The sequence below is a fragment of the Ahaetulla prasina genome, chromosome 6 (assembly GCF_028640845.1).
Source record: "Ahaetulla prasina isolate Xishuangbanna chromosome 6, ASM2864084v1, whole genome shotgun sequence".
Taxonomy (NCBI): Eukaryota; Metazoa; Chordata; class Lepidosauria; order Squamata; family Colubridae; genus Ahaetulla; species Ahaetulla prasina.
In genome coordinates this window covers 111249097-111270872 of record NC_080544.1, presented here as the reverse complement: position 1 = coordinate 111270872, position 21776 = coordinate 111249097, and the positions used below count along the sequence as shown (strand labels likewise).

Genomic DNA, 21776 nt, shown 5'->3' with positions numbered 1-21776 from the left:
ATACTCCTTTGATTTTCCATTCTACTGGAAGATGGAAGAAGGCCAGCACAGTGTAAACTCTTCTCCTGATATTTAGGAGCATACATTAATGAAAGTTCAAAAATCATCTCTAGCCGAGTTAATTAAAGGCCACGAGCTTCAACGTTACAACATACCTGGGCATTCCTGGGGTACATCATAATAAGGTCTCCAGGAATTATTTATGGCTTTAGTTTTCAGCATTCGGTGCATGCAGGAAGTCCTCAATTTACGACCGCAGTTGAGCCCAACATTTCTCTTGCTAAGAGAGAAATTTGTTAAGGGAATTTTGCCCCGTTTTACGACCTTGTTAAGGGAATCGCTGCAGAATCCGATTTCCCCATTGAGTTTGCTTGTCAGAGGGTTGCAGAGAGGGATTATGTCCTTGTGGCACACCGCAACTGTCATAGATATGAGTCAGTTGCTAAGAGCCTGGATTTTGATCACATGCCTATGGGGATGCCACAACGGTCGTAAGTGTGAAAAAAGATCATAAGACACTTTCTTCAGTGCTGTTGTAACTTCAGACGGTCACTAAACGAACTGTTATAAATCAAGCCCTGCCTGTATTTCATTTGTTGCCCCAAACCATGAGATTTTCATAGTGTCTTGGTGAATTTTGCAATATCTTGGCGAAATACTTTCCTTCTTGGAATTATCTAATCCTAAAAAACAGGTTCATTTATCTGTGACTCAGATTTAGTCTTTAAAAAAAAAAAAAGAAAAAAGAAAAAAGTGAGAGTTAGCTTCGTCACTTTATAGCAGGGGTCTCCGACCTTGGCAACTTTAAGACTTGTGGACTTCAACTCCCAGAGTTCCTCAGCCAGCATAGCCCACCCAGTCAACCACGCCCACCCCCGAGGTCAACCACAGCCTTGAAGTGGCCGTCGGTGAAATTGAGTTTGACACCCCTGGTCAAGCAGATTAGCACGTGACCACACCCGATTTTGCAAACTTTTTTGCAGTGGTCGTTAAGTGAATCACATGATCGTTAACGCAGCAGTCAGTAAATGATCAATGTCTGCATTGGGGTTGTTGGTTTTTTTTTGACTCAAATTGGAGCTGAACTCCAGTTTCTGGCAAAAAAAATTAAATAAATAGCATAACTCACAATCATATGGCTTCAGGACGCTGCCCACGGCCGTAAATGTAGCCCTGCTGCCAAGCACCGAAAATTCAGTCATGTGACCACAGGTGTTGGTGTAACCATTGGAACTTTTACATCCAGATTGTAAGTAGCTTTTTGCGGGGTGGTGTGTGTGTTCCTATTGTAACTTTGAACAGTCACCAAGCGACCGGTCTTAATATAAGGACTACCTGCATGCAATTTGGTAAGACAAAGAAGACATGCATAATTCAACTGGCAAAGGTGAGATTTATTAGAAAGATTTGTATTTTTGAAACATGCCCGTAGAACAAGAGTCCCCAATATCTGGTCCGGGACCCACTCCCCGGCTGGGGCCTATTCGTGGCCGGCCGAGTGGAGAGCCGACGCTCATGAGCACAGCTCCAATTGTGCGAGTGGCAGGCCGGCAGTTGAGCTACGTGGGCACCGGCTCGTGGCTCACGTGGCCCAGTTCCTCTTTCCTTCCTCCCCAGCCGGGCCACCAAGCCGCAAAGTTGGGGACCGTTGCCGTAGACAACGAGAACAGAACTAAAGTATTTGGCAATAGCTGGCCCTTTAATCTTCTTTGGGAAGAAGGCGCTAATGAATTCTTAGATAAGTTTAAGATACACACTTCGTTCCTAAGCATAAACATCCTTGTGTAGAAGACACGAACCTTGCATACATTTGAAAAAAGTAGCCCTTTGTCTTTTTGTCACGTTGCGTGTGCGTCTGTTTAAATAAATCGGAGATGAGGAATAGGAGAGCCGAGATTTGCCATAGTTGTATTTATTTATTGAGGCTCCTCCGTTTATAAACCCACAGTGCTGGAAAGTTTGCATTACCTCTTACACGGGAGTAAACGGAGGCGGTCTTGGGGCAAGAGGAGACCAAGTCTTAAAACTGCCATTAGGAATCATATAAATAACAGATGAAAACCATATATACATACTGGCGTTTCCCGACGGGCTTCACGCGCACACGGGGTGGTGGGAGTGCGCTTCCCACCACCGGGCTACACGTAGCTGGCTTGTTCCTCTGTTTTGTCCACTTCGTGCTCGGTGAGGAGCAACGTGTCCAGCAGAACGGCCGACGAAGATTGGATGGGCGAGCTACAAAGCCGGTGGTTAGGGTAACCGACCGGATTGACCCCATTCCGCCTTCCGTGGTGCATCATAAAAAGCTTGGAATTCTCGGTCACCGAATTTCGGAACGAGAGTCTGGCGGAGGCTTTCCGAGAGGCTGTGCCGGCAGCCGAAGTCTGGTAGTTGCAGGTGATGTACCTGCCGAAGGCTTCCCGGAAGGTCTTGTTGAAAAGGGTGTAGACCAGCGGATTCACCCCCGAGGAGACGTAGCCGATCCAGACGAAGATCTCCATCAGCATCTGAATGAACTCCTCGCTGCAGGATTTGCACAGGACGGAGGTGATGTTGGTGATGAAGAAGGGGCACCACATCACCAGAAAAAGGAAGAACACAATCCCCAGCACCTTGGAAGCCCGCTGTTCGTTGGTGATGGACTGCACCGATTTTTTCCCGACGGCGGACATCCTGCGTATCAGCATCTCTTCGTTCCCGTTCGGCAAAACTCTGTCCTTTCGGGAACCGTCCAGCATGGCCATTTTTTCCGGCGAGGATCCAGCCGTCATCTCCCGCTGGAAAACGGTGGAGATGGTGTTCCAAGTCAGCCGTTGAGGCGGTTTGTTGATCAAGTAAGCCTTCCGGTGCAGGACCCGGATGGTCAGGAAGTAACTCACCACCATGATGGCCAGCGGGACGAAGAAGGCGGCTATCGAACCGTACAGGATGAAGTCTCCAAAACGGTTGGGCTTGAGCACGCAGGTGAAGTTTGGAAAGTTGGCGCCGTTTTCTTCGATCCCTCGAATCGGGATGGGAATCGCGATGCCTGGAAAGGAAGCAGAATGTTGTGACCCAGTCCCAAGTAGGTAGTAGGAAACTCAGTCAGTGTAAAAACAAACAAACTTTATTAGAATAGCTGAGAATTAACTCATTCTCAGCGTAGTCCAAACTTAAAGCAAATTCCTCCCAACACAATTCCTCAGACTTATCACCAGCCTTGGTCCAATTAGGAAAACTGCCAAAGGCTTTTCTTGGCAAAAATTCAAAAGCAGAAGACGCTGATAAGAAACAAATGCAGCAAGATAAAGCTATCAACGTTGTTTTCCGGCAAAGAGCCCAAATGCCGTTGCTGGTCTTTTAAGCCTTATGGGAGGAGCCAATCATCTCTTGGCCCTACTCCTGAGTCGTCCTCTCTGCTTGAGCTGCTCTTGCCTTCTGGCAGCTCTTCTCATGAGTGCATTAGGATCAGGCTCCTCCTGTTCCTCTGCCTCACTACTGTCAGCCTCTGGAGTCCACACCTCATTTCCAGATGGCCCTGGCCCCACCTCTGCCTCCAACGCAGAGCCCTCATCCGGGCCTTCCCCTGACTCCAGGACTGGCCCATGGTCTTCCTCAGCCTCCTCACTGTTGCCAGTTCCGCAGGCTGCTGGTGGACCACAACACAGAAATCCAGTCAGCTTCTGTCTATACATATGTGGAAGGGAGGTGTTGTGACTCCAGCCCCCGAACCTGGCCCCATGCCCGAAAGTGACTCCGAAAGTGAGGGGGAAGGGCCGGTAAGGCTTACCTCGGGAGCACCGATTCCTTTGGCTCGGCTCCAGGAGCCAGAACCAGACCAGTCGGAGGACGTAATGAGGCCGTCATCCCCTCATTCCTCCCTTCCCCAGGCTACGCCTTCAGACCCAGCTGCTAATAATAATCAAGCTTGGCTTGACCCGCGCTTTAGAAGATTAGAGAGGCGGCGTCATCAAAAGGGAGGGTATATAAGGAGCTTTGGGACTGCTCTCACTCCACGGGAAGCAAAGTTTAGCCGAACCGTTTCAAAAAGAGCTGAAAGTCTTGCTACGTGAGTCATTTGTTTGAACTTTGGCAGGCAGCTGCGATTTCTCTGCCAGGACTGATAAGAGCCGTGAATCCGCTGGCTGAAGGCCAGCTCGTGGGTCTGAAGTGGGGAAGGAGACAGAACAGGAGGACCTGGGAATATTTTGAGGAGAGGGCACTGCGATTGGGAAGATCCACAGACGGGAGCCCAAATAGTCCTCTGGATAGCAATAGAAGGGAATGTTTGTAACTCAGGGTTGAACTGTGACGTCCTGGGAGCTCTCTGAGCTTGGTCCTTTTCTTACAGAGACTTTATTGCCCAATTGGGTGAGATCATCAGGGCCTGAAGGGAGTGGGGTTTGGGGGGAGGAGGAGGACTGTGGGGTGATAAATTATAAATTCTAGAAGTGATAAATTGTAATTGTAATTGTAATTATGATTTAATCACTTATTGCTTCTATGTACACTGAAAGTTTATTGTCTGTGGAGTTTCTCAAGTCATTCATGTGATGGTTGTGCCCAAAGGTACATAAATAAAGGCATGGCACAACATAGGAGAAGAAACCCATAAGGACAAGATTCAGCAGTCCACCTGTGTTTAAAAGACCAAGGCCACTGGTTTGGTCCACATTTTGGAAAGGAGACCACTGGTTTGAAAGAGGGGTCCAAGAAGCCATCTTATGTCAAAATTGAACAGCCCTCTCTCAACAGAGGGGGAGGGGGTCTCTTGCTTGGGCAGGGGGTTGGACTAGATGACCTGCAGGGTCCCTTCCAACTCTGTTAATCTATCTCCACTCTACAACACCGTCTTTTCTGCAGTTCCAAGGAGACTCAGAACACAGATCAACCTCCAAGTGGCCTCAACGACCCCCTAAAAGGAATGCAAATTACCAGCTGAATATAAATCCTTCCATTCTCCACCATAGAGCTGAAGAGGCTTCTTGGGTGAGAAGTGAAACGTCTTCAAAGAAAAAACCAGAAAGTTGTGTTTTTTTTTGCCTCTTGAAAAAAAAGCACCTTTTGGGACCACAATGAGACCTTACACACCGGAGACAAGTTCCTTGTGTGTCCGATCACCCTTGGCCAATGAAGAATTCTAATTCCAATTGAAGCTCCGAGCTTCCTTGCAGGCATCTCATGGCCCAACTCAGTGACACCATCAGTGACGCTGGGCCACGAAATGTCTGCAAGGAAACCGCCAAGCTCAGAGAGCACCAAAGACCCTACAGCCCAGAAGACTCAGCCCAGTAGAATACCAGCTTGAGCATTGGCCTTGGATATCATTATCAGACGAGGGAAGAGAAATGGAGCCAAGTTCTGTGGCAGAACCAACTCCTGCCTACGGAAACGGATCAAGGAGAGAAGCAACCTAGAAATGAGGAGAAATTTCCTGACAGAATAACTAATCAGCGGAACAGCTTGCCTCCAGAAGTTGGCGGGTGCTCCATCGCTGGAGGTTTTTAAGAAGAGATTGGACAGTCATCTGTCTGGAATTGAATAGAGTTTCCTGTTTGAGCAAGGTTTGGACTAGAGCAGAGCTCTCCAACCTTGGCAACTTTAAGACTTGTGGACTTCAAATTGCCTTATACACTGTAAGCCGCCCTGAGTCTTCGGAGAAGGGCGGGATATAAATGTAAATAAATAAATAAAAAAAAAACTCCCAGACTTCCCCAGCCAGCTTTGCTTACTCTCTTATAATCCCTTCCTCTGCAATCTCTCCACTGTGGCGGGTAAGAGAAAAAGAAACAGACACCTCCAGCTGAGGAATCTTGGGAGCTGAAGTCCAAAAGTTGTCAAGGTTGGAGACCCCCTGGCTAGAAGACCTCCAGGATCCCTTCCAACTCTATTTATTCTCCAACTCTGGGACTGGACTCCGGAGGATGGTAGAGGATAGGAAGGCCTGGAGGAACGTTGTTGCGATGGGTCAGACATGACTTTGCAACTAACAGCAACAACAATCACCACCAAAAATTTTATATGGTCTTCTGATCCATAAGTGAGGGGACCATTGGCACGGGGGGGGGGTCCGAACGGTAGGGAGAAACAGGCATCTGATTTCAGGGAAGGGCATTCGAAAATTGGAAAACCCATTGTATCTTGGTTCATAATCTCCAGGAATTCCATGGGGATTAGGGAGCTTCTGTTGTTTGGAAAAGCCTCTTTTTGAGACTTAATGCATGACCGCAATAATCCTTGTCGAAAGTCTTAAAAACTACTCTTGATAAGATCGGTCAGGAGACGGGTGGGCATACTACCATAAAAGGCAAGACATTAAAGGATTGATTCCAGGGGCCGTGCCTCATTAAGCGCTTCCTTCCTTTGATTTCAGAAGTTTTGGGCGGTTGAATATACTTTTTGTTCCAGGAAGCAGTGGGGTTATTATTTTATCTTGGGCAGAGGAGCGGTTGGTGAAGAGGGCACCCGTATTTTATTTTATTTTTCATCCTCCCAAAGTCATCAAGGATAATGGATCTGGAGGGTCAGCTTTGCTGAATTGAATATTATTTGCCAGAAAGGAAGAGTCTTCCACTGGCTATGTTGTGTTTTAGAGACATTGCCGGTCCGCAGCTTTGAATTATTAATCTAGAGTCACTGATCTCTCAATTTTGGGCGTTGCGGTACCCAATGCTTCTATATCTGAGCAATAAAACCAGTTTGCCAATTGCCCTCATCAAGAAGAGAGAAAACACTGTCAGGGGTTTTTCTGTTTTATTCGGTTCAGCCCTTTTAAAATTCAAACTATGGTAGCAGTGATATTTTTTTCTGCTTCAGGCCCTGGATTAAGGTCTCCAAAAGACATCCGTTTTTTTTTTTCTTATCTCCCTGTGCTTAGGAGTGGGTGGATTCTGTTCCAGAAGGGCACCGTTGGTAGTAGAAATCTACAGGGAGTGCAATACAGGTAGTCCTCGACTTACAGCAGTTCGCTTAGTGATCGTTCAAAGTTACAACGGGTTGTAATTTACCAATTAACCAGTGGAACAGCTTGCCTTCCGAAATCGTGGGTGCTCCATCACTAGAGGTTTCTAAGAAGATTTGTCTGAAATGATATAGGCCAGGTCTCATGCTTGAGCAGGGGGCTAGACTAGAAGACCTTCAGGGTCCCTTCCTGTTCTATTCTATTCTATCATTCTAATTTCTTTTCTATTCTATTCTGTTTTATTAATTTCTATTATACGAAATTCTATTCCTGTTCTGTCCTGTCCTGTCCTGTTCTATTCCATTCCATTCCATTCCATTCCATTCTATTCTATTCTATTCTATTCTATTCTATTCTATTCTATTATCATTCTAATTTCTTTTCTATTCTATTCTATTTTATTAATTTCTATTATACTAAATTCTATTCTATTCTACTCTATTCTATTCTAATTTCTTTTCTTTTCTATTCTATTATACTAAATTCTATTCTATTCTATTAAATTCTATTCTTATTCTGTTCTACTAAATTCTATTCTATTCTATTCTATTCTATTATACTAAATTCTATTCCTATTCTATTCTATTCTATTCTATTCTACTAAATTCTATTCTATTATACTAACTATTCTATTCTATTCTATTCTATTAATTTCTATTCTATTCTACTAATTTCTATTCCTATTCTATTCTATTCTATTCTAATTTCTATTCTATTCTATTCTATTATACTAAATTCTATTCTGTTCTATTCTAATTCTATTCTTATTCTGTTCTACTAAATTCTATTCTATTCTATTCTATTCTATTATACTAAATTCTATTCCTATTCTATTCTATTCTATTCTATTCTACTAAATTCTATTCTATTATACTAAATTCTATTCCTATTCTATTCTATTTTATTCTACTAAATTCTATTCTATTATACTAAATTCTATTCCTATTCTATTCTATTCTATTCTACTAAATTCTATTCTATTATACTAAATTCTATTCCTATTCTATTCTGTTCTGTTCTGTTCTATTCTACTAAATTCCATTCCGTTCTATTCCATTCCATTCTATTCTATTCTATTCTATTCTATTCTATTCTATTCTATTCTATTCTATTCTATTCTAATTTCTATTCTATTCTACTAATTTCTATTCCTATTCTATACTATTCTATTCTATTATACTAAATTCTATTCCTATTCTATTCTATTCTATTCTAATTTCTATTCTATTCTATTCTACTAAATTCTATTCCTATTCTGTTCTGTTCTGTTCTGTCCTATTCTACTAAATTCTATTCTATTCTATTCTATTCTATTCTATCATTCTAATTTCTTTTCTATTCTATTCTGTTTTATTAATTTCTATTATACGAAATTCTATTCCTGTTCTATTCTATTCTATTCTATTCTATTCTATTCTATTCTATTCTATTCTATTCTATTCTATTCTATTCTATTCTACTAAACTCCATTCTGTTCTATTCTTAAACAAACAAACAAAGTGACATCTCCTCTCCTCGGTGTTCACCTTCCTCCCCTGCGGTGCCCTTTCCCACCTTCACCCTCCGCCCCGACCAGTTTCCCCTCCCCACTTACCTATGGAGATGAGCCAGACCACGGCTATTTTGATAAGGGTGGTTGCCCGCGAGTTGTACTGGCTGGCCTGGATGGGCTTTTTGATGGCCACATAGCGGTCCAGGGAGATGGCACACAGGTGCATGATGGAGGCCGTGGAAAAGAGGACGTCCAGGAACAGCCAGGTGGGGCAGAGGTATGGAGGGAGCGGCCAGGGCCTTTCTGAAACGGGACAGAGAATAATTTTCCAGGGGCGGGAAAGGAAACATCCACAGTTTGTCCTCAATTTACAACCAATTCTTTAGTGACTAAAGATGGGGTAAAACTCACTAAACAATTATTTTGTTTAGCAAAAAAAAAAATAATGGGTTCAAGTGTGCTCATAAGTAGAGGACTACTTGTATAAAAGCTCTTGCATAGGGAGGACTTTCAGCTGATTATAGGTAGTCCTTGACTTACAACAGTTCCTTTAGTGACCATTTGAAGTTACAACAGCATTGAAAAAAACGACCTATGTCCATTTTTTCACATTTACAACCATTGCAACATCGACATGGTCACATCATCAGAATTCAGATGAATCAGGCAACTGATTCATATTTATGACGGTCTCAGTGTCCCCCGGGATCATATAATCCCTTTTTTGGCGACCTCCTGATGAGCAAAATCAATGGGGAAGCCAGCCATTCACTTAATAACCATGTTCCTAACTTAACAATCAATTGCAGCGATTCACTTAACAGCTGTGGCAAGGAAGGTCATCAAATGGGCAAAACTCACTTAAGAAATGAGCAAAATGAATGTCAGTGAGTAATAAAAATTTGGGGCTCAGTTACGATCGTTAAGTCAAGGATCCCCTGGATTTGGTGAGCTTCATCAAGACTTAATAGTTTACCCGGCAGCATTTTTAAACTTGCTTTAAGAAGTGACTTACAACGCCCTGCCTCGGAGACGTGACAAACACGCTCACTATCTAAAAATGGAACGGGGTGTTTTTCTGCACTGATCAAGTGCTGGTTTAACGTCTTTCTGGATTTCTGGAATCGTGTGCGGGCCTTCGCCGAAATCTGTGTTTTACTGAGGCTCATTACGCCCTTGGCCCAAAATCTGGAGAATTGTGCTAATAGATTTTTTCCCCGATGAATACATTTCATGAGGTGGTCTCGGCTTTTGCGAGCAACAGTTTAGTTTAGTTTATTTTATTGTCACTGCACCTCGTACAACGAAATTAAATGCCATCTTCAGTGTACGTTACAACTATAAAAATAAAACGCAAACACACATCCTTCAAATTCTATACAGTTGAATTGAAAAAACCCAGATATTGCATTTTACCATAGAATTCAATATGGTTACTGCCCTGGGATAGAAACTGTTTTCCAGCCTTTTTGTTCTTGTTTTTATTGTCCTGTACCGGCTGTCTGATGGTAATAGTTAAAAAAAAAAAGTGGTGCCCAGGATGAGATGGGTCTTTAAGAATGTTTTGAACTTTCTTAAGGGAGCGGGAGCTATAAAACTCTTCCAAAGAGGGGAGAGGGCAGCCAGTGATCCTCTGGGCAATGACATTGACCCTCTGGAACGCTGCCCTATCTGCCACTGTGCAATTGGCAAACCACACGCAGGTGCAGTAAGTTAAAATACTCTCTATGGTGCAGCGGTAGAAGGTCACCAGCACTTTTCCATTCAGTTGTTGTTTCATGAGAAGTCTCAGGTAGTAGAATCTCTGCTGAGACCTTTTAGAATAGAATAGAATAGAATAAAATAGAATAGAATAGAATAGAATAGAATAGAATTTTTTATTGGCCAAGTGTGATTGGACACACAAGGAATTTGTCTTGGTGCATAGGCTCTCAGTGTACATAAAAGAAAAGATACGTTCATCAAGGTACAACATTTACAACACAAGTGATGGTCAATATATCAATATAAATCATAAAGATTGCCAGCAACAAAGTGACAGTCATAAGTGGAAAGAGATTGGTGATGGGAACGATGAGAAGATTAATAGTAGTGCAGATTTAGTGAATAGTTTGACAGGGTTGAGGGAATTATTTGTTTAGCAGAGTGATGGCCTTCGGGGAAAAAACTGTTCTTGTGTCTAGTTGTTCTGGTGTGCAGTGCTCTAGAATAGAATAGAATAGAATTTTTATTGGCCAAGTGTGATTGGACACACAAGGAATTTGTCTATAGAGTCGTTTTGAGGGTTGGAGTTGAAACAGTTTATGACCAGGGCTGCAAGGTGAGCGCCCCAGGTCAGGCCCACTTTTAGGATAACACCCAGAAACTTAAAACTGGCCACTTGCTAGACTTGGTCTCCATGGATAACCAAGGGCTGGATTTCTGATCTATTCCTTCTGTAGGCCACTATAAGCTCCTTGGTCTTATTGGTGTTAAAGGACCAAATTATTGTCTCCATACCACGAAAGCAACCGGTCCACCTCATCTCGATAGGCAGACTCATTCCGCCCCCCGCCCTCCCGGAGATGAGTCCCACCGCCGTTGTATCATCTGCAAATTTAGTAATAGCATTACTAGCATGAGTGGGAATGCAGTCATGCACATAAAGAGCATAGAGTAAGAGACTCAACAAGGAACCCTGTGGTGTACCAGGATTAAGAATAAGTTGGGTTTAAGCAGGAAAAAAGAGTGAAGCTGTCTGGTGTGCATTTGCGATCCAGAGTCCTCCTGTCTTGGAGCCTCTTACTGCAATTCTTAGAAGAAGGTTTTGCCGGGTCTCCAGCCTTGGCAACTTTAAGACCGGTGGACTTCAACTCCCAGAATTCCCCAGCCAGCCCATCAGTGGGAACCAGAGTGAGTTTAGGGGGGAGAGAAAACTCTGAACTGAACCAGGAATTGGGTATGCCCAGTAGACAGGATAGCAGTCTTCCAATAGGGCTGATCATGCGAAGTGTTAATATTACTTTATAATGCCTTGGGAAGGCCACACTTGGAATCCTACATCCAGTTTTGATCGCCAGGATGTAAAAAAGATGTCGAGACTTTAGAAAGAGTGCAGAGAAGAGCAACAAAGAGGATTAGGGGACTGGAGGCTAAAAGATATTTATTTATTTATTTATTTGCATTTATATCCCGCCCTTCTCCGAAGACTCAGGGCGGCTTACACTATGTTAGCAATAGTCTTCATCCTATTTGTGTATTTATATACAAAGTCAACTTATTGCCCCCAACAATCTGGGTCCTCATTTTACCTACCTTATAAAGGATGGAAGGCTGAGTCAACCTTGGGCCTGGTGGGACTTGAACCTGCAGTAATTGCAAGCAGCTGTGTTAATAACAGACTGTCTTAGCAGTCTGAGCCACCAGAGGCTTGGCAGAGGTGTGGTGTTGCAAGCTTTCTGTAAAGCATATGAAGAACAATTGCAGGAACTGGGTATGTCTAGTCTTATGAAAAGAAGGCCTAGAGTTGACATGATATCAGTGTTCTGATATCTCAGGAGCTGCCACTCAAAAGAGGGAGTCAAGCTATTCTCCAAAGCCCCTGAAGGCAGGACAAGAAGCAATGGGTGCAAATTGATCAAGGAGAGAAGCAATTTAGAAGCAGGGAAAAATTTCCTGACAGTTAGAACAATCAATAAGTGGAACAACTTGCCTCCAGAAGTTGTGAATGCTCCAACAGTGGAAGTTTTTAAGAAGAGATTGGATAACCATTTGTCTGAAATGATAGAGGGTTTCCTGCCTAAGCAGGGGGTTGGACTACAAGACCTCCAAGGTCCCTTCCAATTCTATTATTCTATTCTATTTGAGGGGCTGTCCCAAAGAAGAGGGAGTCAAGCTATTCTCCAAAGGCAGAACAAGAAGCAATGGGTGGAAACTAATCAAGGAGAGAAGCAACTTAGAACTAAGGAGAAATTTCCTGAGAGTGGGAACAATTAATCAGTGGAATGGAAGTTGTTTCCTGGAGTCGTGGGTGCTCCATCATTGTAGGTTTTCAAGAAAAGATTGGACAGTCCTTTGTCTGGAATGTTATCTAGTCTTTCATCCTTGAGAAAGGGGGTTGGACTAGAAGACCTCTGAGGTCCCTTCCAACCTTGCTATTCTGTCAGGGCTTTGACTTATGCACACCCCCAGTCTTCTCCTGTGTGCATGCCAACTCAAAGGCAATGCACAAACATTGGTTGGGATGATCCGAATCCGGTACTTACCAAACAACAGAGTCAGCAAGGCGATCGGCATCACAAAGAGCCCAACCAGCAAATCGGCCACCGCCAAAGACATCAGGAAGTAATTAGTGGCGTATTGTAATTTTTTCTCCAAAGAGACGGCCAATATGACCAGGATATTTCCCCCGATGGTGGGTATGATGACTATCAGGGTGAGGAGACCGGCCCAACGTAGCGTATTCCATTCTCCAGAGTTGATCTGCAGAGATCCATTCCTGAGGTCAGATGCGTTCAAAGGCAAGAGCATCTTGAGGACCAGGAAACCGGGCTTAAAATTGTTATATCATTTAAGCATTTCCCAGAATCTAGAAACTTGGTCTTCTTAGGCAGCCAGATTTGACTTTCATGAACGACCAGCATGATGTAAAATTTCTCATTTGCTCCTTCAAAAGATCTTGGTCCAATCAATGCTATCTCCCATTTTCTGCCCAGATCCTTCCCTTAAAAAGCCACGTAAATGTTAAAAATTCAGGCTTGTTAGCCTCGGCCCATTTGTATCTATAGATCCTCGTAAAGTCGGGCTAATTATCGTGAAAAAGAAATCTTTAAAAAGTGCAGGGATTGTCAGAAAGCGAGGTTGAAAATAACTCTTCCTTCTTCGCATGTGGCATCAGGATTCGGAACTTGTTCCAAAGAGATCTCCCTCCTAGGTAGTAAAAGCAGGGCTTTATAATTATTACACAGAAGTTTAACGACAATGACATTTATTTTGTTGCAATAACCTGTCTTATGCGAAGTTGGACAATTATAACCCGATTGATTGCAAAATAAAATAAAAATTGTATTCCTTTCCCCCCCCCCCCACTCCTTTTTCTCCGGTACTTGACACGCGTGAGTCCAATTTTATTTCAATTGAATTTTATTTTATTTTTTGAAGGGGGAAAGGTTGCAATCTATATTTTTTTTGGTGGACAATGTGTACAAATACCACCTCGGGAGATTATTGACGCTAAAATTCTATAACCCGTCAGTTTAAAAATAATTCTTTTTTTATATATATATTCTTATTCTAGATAAGGAATAAGGTGGATTTTTAAAATAAACACTGTTATTATCGTTCGTTATTTTTCTGGCTTGGAAAATAGTAATTCCTGGCCAGGCTGGGATTGTACTTTCTGAAATAAAATGTTTAATGTTAGATTTAAGCCCCTCTCCACAATAAATCTACTGGGGACCTTTTGACACATTCATTCTTCTAAACAAGGTAAATTTCTTCCAGGCTTTTATCTTTCCCCGTTATTATTTTGACAGTCGTTTCAGCACCCCCCCCACCCCCCCAATCCGATCTCATTCTTATTCTGCCTCCTCACCCCAAGGATCACCCACCCCCACCCACCCCTCGTAGCACGAAATCGGCAAAGTCTTACCTCGATTTTATTTTATTATTATTTTTGAAGGGGAAAGGTTGCAATCTATATTTTTTTGGTGGACAATGTGTACAAATACCACCTCAGGAGATTATTGACGCTAAAATTCTATAACCCGTCAGTTTAAAAATAATTCTTTTTTTATATATATATTCTTATTCTAGATAAGGAATAAGGTGGATTTTTAAAATAAACACTGTTATTATCGTTCGTTATTTTTCTGGCTTGGAAAATAGTAATTCCTGGCCAGGCTGGGATTGTACTTTCTGAAATAAAATGTTTAATGTTAGATTTAAGCCCCTCTCCACAATAAATCTACTGGGGACCTTTTGACACATTCATTCTTCTAACCAAGGTAAATTTCTTCCAGGCTTTTAACTTTCCCCGTTATTATTTTGACAGTCGTTTCAGCACCCCCCCCACCCCCCCAATCCGATCTCATTCTTATTCTGAATCCGGTACTTACCAAACAACAGAGTCAGCAAGGCGATCGGCATCACAAAGTGCCCAACCAGCAAATCGGCCACCGCCAAAGACATCAGGAAGTAATTAGTGGCGTATTGTAATTTTTTCTCCAAAGAGACGGCCAATATGACCAGGATATTTCCCCCGATGGTGGGTATGATGACTATCAGGGTGAGGAGACCGGCCCAACGTAGCGTATTCCATTCTCCAGAGTTGATCTGCAGAGATCCATTCCTGAGGTCAGATGCGTTCAAAGGCAAGAGCATCTTGAGGACCAGGAAACCGGGCTTAAAATTGTTATCTCATTTAAGCATTTCCCAGAATCTAGAAACTTGGTCTTCTTAGGCAGCCAGATTTGACTTTCATGAACGACCAGCATGATGTAAAATTTCTCATTTGCTCCTTCAAAAGATCTTGGTCCAATCAATGCTATCTCCCATTTTCTGCCCAGATCCTTCCCTTAAAAAGCCACGTAAATGTTAAAAATTCAGGCTTGTTAGCCTCGGCCCATTTGTATCTATAGATCCTCGTAAAGTCGGGCTAATTATCGTGAAAAAGAAATCTTTAAAAAGTGCAGGGATTGTCAGAAAGCGAGGATGAAAATAACTCTTCCTTCTTCGCATGTGGCATCAGGATTCGGAACTTGTTCCAAAGAGATCTCCCTCCTAGGTAGTAAAAGCAGGGCTTTATAATTATTACACAGAAATTTAACGACAATGACATTTATGTTGTTGCAATAACCTGTTTTATGCGAAGTTGGACAATTATAACCCGATTGGTTGCAAAATGAAATAAAAATTGTATTCCCTTTTTTTCCCCCACTCCTTTTTCTCCGGTACTTGACACGCGTGAGTCCAATTTTATTTCAATTGAATTTTATTTTATTTTTTGAAGGGGGAAAGGTTGCAATCCATTTTTTTTTTTTTTGGTGGACAATGTGTACAAATACCACCTCAGGAGATTATTGACGCTAAAATTCTATAACCCGTCAGTTTAAAAATAATTCTTTTTTTATATATATATTCTTATTCTAGATAAGGAATAAGGTGGATTTTTAAAATAAACACTGTTATTATCGTTCGTTATTTTTCTGGCTTGGAAAATAGTAATTCCTGGCCAGGCTGGGATTGTACTTTCTGAAATAAAATGTTTAATGTTAGATTTAAGCCCCTCTCCACAATAAATCTACTGGGGACCTTTTGACACATTCATTCTTCTAAACAAGGTAAATTTCTTCCAGGCTTTTATCTTTCCCCGTTATTATTTTGACAGTCGTTTCAGCACCCCCCCCCACCCCCCCAATCCGATCTCATTCTTATTCTGCCTCCTCACCCCAAGGATCACCCACCCCTCGTAGCTCGAAATCGGCAAAGTCTTACCTCGATTTTATTTTATTATTATTTTTTCCTCTTTCTCTCTCTCTCTGGAATTTACAAGCATTCTCTTAGTCCTTGAACCGGAGACATTCCTTCCCCAAAAAAACTTCCCGGGGGATGATGTGCTTGCTTCTGGTTTATAACACTGGATTTTTTAATTTATTTATTATCATTTTTTTTTAAAAAAAAAAAGACTGTCTTGAGATCCCTTTGCGTTCTTCAGTGCCACCCACTCCTTCTTGCGATGGAGGTTTCTAGCGCCGTCCGCTTCGCTTTGTGACGGAGATTGCTTTCTGGTGTCAGGTTGAGGAGGAGGAGGAGGATGGGGGGGGGAGGGTGTCACTTGAATCGAAGGTTTCCTCCCCTTGTCCGGCGGCTGCTGCTTTTAGCAATTTTAGCAATTTCTCTATACTTGACCGGTGCTTCCCAGCCCTTCCTTGCCCTCTGCACAGCCTTCTGTCTTTCTCTATGTCCACTGACTCAAATTTACAGCCTGCCTGCTTGCCTGTTAACATCTGTCGATTGACTCCTGCAATTCCAGCTTGGGAGCTTCAAGCAAAGTTAGGAAAGACTCAGCTGAGATTCCCACCATCTCTCTCTCTCTCTCTCTCTCCCTCCCTCCTCTCTCTTCCCCACTCCGCTCTTTCTTTCTCTTCTTTCTTTCTTTCTCTCTCTCTCTGGAATTTACAAGCATTCTCTTAGTCCTTGAACCGGAGACATTCCTTCCCCCAAAAAACTTCCCGGGGGATGATGTGCCTGCTTCTGGTTTATAACACTGGATTTTTTAATTTATTTATTATCATTTTTTTTTTTAAAAAAAAGACTGTCTTGAGATCCCTTTGCGTTCTTCAGTGCCACCCACTCCTTGCGATGGAGGTTTCTAGCGCCGTCCGCTTCGCTTTGTGACGGAGATTGCTTTCTGGTGTCAGGTCGAGGAGGAGGAGGAGGATGGGGGGTGGAGGGTGTCACTTGAATCGAAGGTTTCCTCCCCTTGTCCGGCGGCTGCTGCTTTTAGCAATTTTAGCAATTTCTCTATACTTGACCGGTGCTTCCCAGCCCTTCCTTGCCCTCTGCACAGCCTTCTGTCTTTCTCTATGTCCACTGACTCAAATTTACAGCCTGCCTGCTTGCCTGTTAACATCTGTCGATTGACTCCCCGCAATTCCAGCTTGGGAGCTTCCAAGCAAAGTTAGGAAAGACTCAGCTGAGATTCCCACCATCTCTCTCTCTCTCTCTCTCTCCCTCCCTCCCTCTCTCTTCCCCCACTCCGCTCTTTCTTTCTCTCTTCTTTCTTTCTCTTTCTCTCCCCCTCTTTCTCTCCTGCTCTCTTTCTCTCCCTCTGTCTTTCTCTCTTCCCTCCTCTCCTCTCTCCCTCTCTTTTTCTCTCTTTTTCTCTCCCTCTTTCTTTCCCTCTCTTTCTTTCTCTCTCTCTACTTCTCTCTCCCTCTCTTTCTTTCTCTTTTTTCTCTCTTTCTCTCCCCTTTCTTTCTCTCTCTCCACTTCTCCCTCCCTCTCTTTTTCCCTATTTTTCTCTCCTCCTCTCTCTTTCACTCCCCTCTTTCTCTCTTTCCTCTTTCTTTCTTTCTCTCCCTTTCTCTTTCTCTCTCCACCTCACTCCCTCTCTTTTCCTATTTTTCTCTCTCCTCCTCTCTCTCCCCTCTTTCTCTCCTGCTCTTTCTCTCCTCTGTCTTTCTCTCTCTCTCCTCCTCTCTCTCCTCTCTTTTCTCCCCTTTCTCTCTTTCTCTTTTCTCCCCTCTCTCTTTCTCTCTCTCTACTTCTCTCTCCTCTCTCTCTCTCTTTTCTCTCTTTTCTCCCCCCTTTCTTTCTCTTTCTTTCTCTCTCCACTTCTCCCTCCTCTCTTTTCCCTATTTTTCTCCTCCTCTCTCTCTCCCCTCTCTCTCTCTCCTCTCTTTCTTTCTTTCTCTCCTTTCTCTTTGTCTCTCTCCACCTCACTCCTCTCTTTTCCCTATTTTTCTCTCCTCTCTCTTCCCTCCTCTCTCTCTCTTTCCTCTTTCTTTCTTTCTCTCCCTTTCTCTTTCTCTCTCCACCTCACTCCTCTCTTTTCCCTATTTTTCTTTCCTCCTCTCTATTTCACTCCCTCTCTCTCTCTTTCCTCTTTCTTTCTTTCTCTCTCCTCTCTCTCTTTCTCTCTCAATCCCCTCTCTTTTCTCTCTTCTTTCTCTCTCTTTCTCTTCTCTCTCCTCTCTTTCTTTCTCTCTTTCTCTTTTCTCCCCTCTCTCTTTCTCTCTCCACTTCTCCCTCCCTCTTTTCCCTATTTTTCTCTCCTCCTCTCTCTTTCACTCCCCTCTTTCTCTCTCCTCTTTCTTTCTTTCTCTCCCTTTCTCTTTCTCTCTCCACCTCACTCCTCTCTTTTCCCTATTTTTCTCTCCTCTCTTTTCTCCCTCTTTCTCTCCTGCTCTCTTTCTCTCCTCTGTCTTTCTCTCTCTCTTCCCTCCTCTCCTCTCCTCTCTTTTCTCTCCCTTTCTCTCTCTTTCTCTTTCTCTCCTCTCTTTCTTTCTCTCTCTCTACTTCTCTCTCCTCTCTCTTTCTCTTTTCTCTCTTTTCTCTCCCTTTCTTTCTCTTTCTCTCTCTCCACTTCTCCCTCCTCTCTTTTCCCTATTTTTCTCTCCTCCTCTCTTTCACTCCCCTCTTTCTCTCTCTCTCCTCTTTCTTTCTTTCTCTCCCTTTCTCTTTGTCTCTCCACCTCACTCCTCTTTTCCCTATTTTTCTCTCCTCCTCTCTTTTCTCTCCTCTCTTTCTCTCTCTTTCCTCTTTTCTTTCTTTCTCTCCCTTTCTCTTTCTTTCTCTCTCTCCACCTCACTCCCTCTCTTTTTCCCTATTTTTTCTTTCCCTCCTCTCTATTTCACTCCCCCTCTTTCTCTCTCTCTTTCCTCTTTTCTTTCTTTCTCTCCCTCTCCCTCTCTCTTTCTCTTTCTCTCTCAATCCCCCTCTCTTTTTCTCTCCCGTTCTCTTTCTCTCGCCCCCTCTCTTTTAATTTTCCTTAATGTGCAGATTGTTTGGGGAGGCTTTTCTGGCATCGCGTGCAAACACAGCCTTTAGCCCTTCTCCGCAGCTTCCTTGAGCGAGCCAAAAAAGCATTCTTTTTCACATGAGAGCAGGGAATAAATTGCTATTCGAGGTAGTCCTCGACTTGCAACCGTTGGAAGTTGCAAAAAAGTGGCTTCGGTTTTTATGCTTACAACTGTTTGCAGAATCCCTGTGATCATGGGATCCAAATTTGATTCTTGTTTTATAAGGTAGGTAAAATGAGGACCCAGATTGTTGGGGGGGCAATAAATTGACTTTGTAAAAATATACAAATAGAATGAGACTATTGCCTTACACACTGTAAGCCGCCCTGAGTCTTCGGAGAAGGGCGGGGTATAAATGTAAACAAAAAAAACAAAAAAAAATTATTGTGATTTATTTGATTTTTATCCCATTTGTATTATTTTTACAAATACGTCATGGTATTTGCAAACATACACAATTCCTCCCTCCATCTCCTATTTCGCCCACAGTAACACAGGCCCTGTGAGGTAGGTTGGGCTAAGATGTTATCTGGCCTTTGGGGCTCTCTGAGCTTGGCTGTTGTCATGCTTGTTTCATGACCCAACTAGGGAACATCCTCAGTGCTAGAAGGGAGCGGGGTTTGCTCTCGTGTTAGATAGCTTGTCCTGCCAGTCTTGGTGAGAGTGGCCTTGGTAGTTCCTTGATTAGACTGCTTGTCTGTGTTGGTAGCTCCTTCCAAGAGACCAAACCCCACTCTTTTCTAGCACTGATGATGTTCCCTAGTTGGGTCATGAAACGTCTGCAAGACAACAACCAAGGTCAAAGAAGACCAAGGACCCCACAGACATTGTCCTCCTCCCTCTTGCATTGATGATGTTCCCTAGTTGGGTGATTGCCATTGTCCTCCTCCTGCTCCTCCCTTCTGCACTGATGATGTTACCTAGTTAGGTAATGAAATGTCCACAAGAAAACAACCAAGCTCAAAGAGCACCAGAGACCGCACAATCATTGTCTTCCTCCTCCTCCTCTCTCTTGCACCGATGAGGTTCTCTAATTAGGTGGTGGTTGTTGTTGTCCTCCTCCTCTTCTTCTTCCTCCTCCTCCTCCTCCCTCTTGCATTGATTACGTTCCCTAGTTGGGTAACGAAGCATCTGCAGGAAAAACAACGCAGCTAAGAGAAGACCAAGGACTCCACAGTTGTCGTCTTCCTCCTCCTCCTCCTCCTCCTCCTCCTCCTCCTCCTCCTCCTCCTCCTCCTCCTCCTCCTCCTCCTCCTCCTCCCTCTTGCCTTGATTATGTTCCCTAGTTGGATAACAAAACATCTGCAGGAAAACATCCCAAACTCCAAAACCACCAAAAGACCCCATCTAACGTGGGGACTTCCAAACCGCCAGAAGTCTCTATTATACACAGATGATCATAGTCGAAGTTGAGCATCCGTTCCTCAAAATTAGCGGTGCATCACGCCAGGAAAGAAACAAACGAGGCCAATCAATAGGTAAAGATCAACGTGTTTCGGAGCTGCCAGAAAGAAAATTAATCCTAGGGAGCAAAACAGCGGGAACCTTAAATGAAAGATTCTAATAACATTTCAGTGATGAAGGAGAAAGGGAATAATTAAAGCAGGGGATTTTTGTCGAGCGTTTTTACCTTTTGTTTTGGCAATTTTTTTTAATCCGTGCCTCTGAAAAACTGCTACTTTGGGTCAAAGGCAGAATGCAGAAAATTGAATTAATCACCAGGCTCCATTGCGTATGTTAGTTTTCTCTTCCTTAAAATGTTCTTATTCTCATAGGGGAATAAGAAGGGGAGAACCAAAAGAATGCGGCTTCGTCTTTATTTGCCTCCGCACTTGAAGTAGATATAAGTAGTCCTCGACTTACGACCATAACGGAGCCCCAAATTTCTGTTGCTAAGCGAGAAGGGAGTTGTGCCTCATTTTATGTCCTTCCTTGTCACCGTTGTTAAGTGAATCTGGCTTCCCCCTCGACTTCGTTTGTCAGAAGGTTGCAAAAGGGGATGACGCAGCCCCGGGGCACTGCAGCCGGCGTAAGTACGAGTCAGTTGCCAAACGTCCGGATTTGGGGATGCAGCAAAACGGTTTGATAGTGCGAAGACCTAAGCCACTTTTTTCAGTGCTGTTGCAACTTCGAACGGTCGCTAAACGGAACGATTGTAAGTCAAGAACTACTTGCAGTTCCTCCCTAATTATTAAATGCGTCATTTGTTCTTATATCCAAATATTGTGCTTCTGTATCCAATCACATCTATATTTAATTGGCGTCTGTATTTTTTTTCTTAGGTTAGGCTCGCTGCTTCCGGTACCAGAACTAAGCAGGCTATGCTTCCATTAAATTACATGTTGAATTCTAGTTTTAAACAGACTTTGGGGGAATCTGGGAGATAAATTTCTCCTCCAGATATTTGTCTTTCTTTTCTTTTCTTTTTAAAGAAAAGTGCAGTGTTTACACAGGCTTGCAATCAGCTGGAAAATTATTGAGTTTGGAGCACCTTGAATAGCTCAGTGGGTCCATGGCTGCTGTGTAGCAAAATAAAACAAATTTATGGGTTGTGTATTATTTGCACATACATTCTTGAACTGGAACCACAATAAGGAAAACTTCCCAGAGATCAGATTCATTGCAACATATGGCTGATGTGCTGAGGAAGTTGGGCTTGTTAATATTTAACAACCTAAGCCAGTTGGATATTGATGTTTAACAGAAGAACAGAATTGGAAGGGACCTTGGAGGTCTTCTAGTCCAACCCTCTGCTCAGACAGGAAACCCTGTATTGTTGCAGACAAATCCAATCTTGTCTTAAAAACTTCCAGAGTTGGAGCATCCACAACTTCTGGTGGCA

At 43.2% G+C, this 21776-nt stretch overlaps 2 protein-coding genes across 3 annotated transcripts in view; one reads left to right on the top strand and one right to left on the bottom strand.

The window, feature by feature from the left end:
- PSMD1 (proteasome 26S subunit, non-ATPase 1) overlaps positions 1–21776 on the top strand; it is a 162367-nt gene that overhangs the window by 65785 nt on the left and 74806 nt on the right. The window lies entirely within an intron of this gene.
- Positions 786–13336, bottom strand: HTR2B (5-hydroxytryptamine receptor 2B). 2 transcript variants are annotated; one of them, XM_058188651.1, is made up of 3 exons: positions 12677–13336; positions 8535–8735; positions 786–3028 (listed from the first exon to the last, which is right to left on the bottom strand). In XM_058188651.1, the coding sequence occupies exons 1-3, from the start codon at positions 12939–12941 to the stop codon at positions 2139–2141; spliced, it is 1356 nt and encodes a 451-aa protein (XP_058044634.1). In that variant the 5' UTR covers positions 12942–13336; the 3' UTR covers positions 786–2138. The 2 variants fall into 2 exon arrangements, with proteins under 2 accessions (XP_058044634.1, XP_058044635.1); XM_058188652.1 differs by lacking the exon at positions 8535–8735.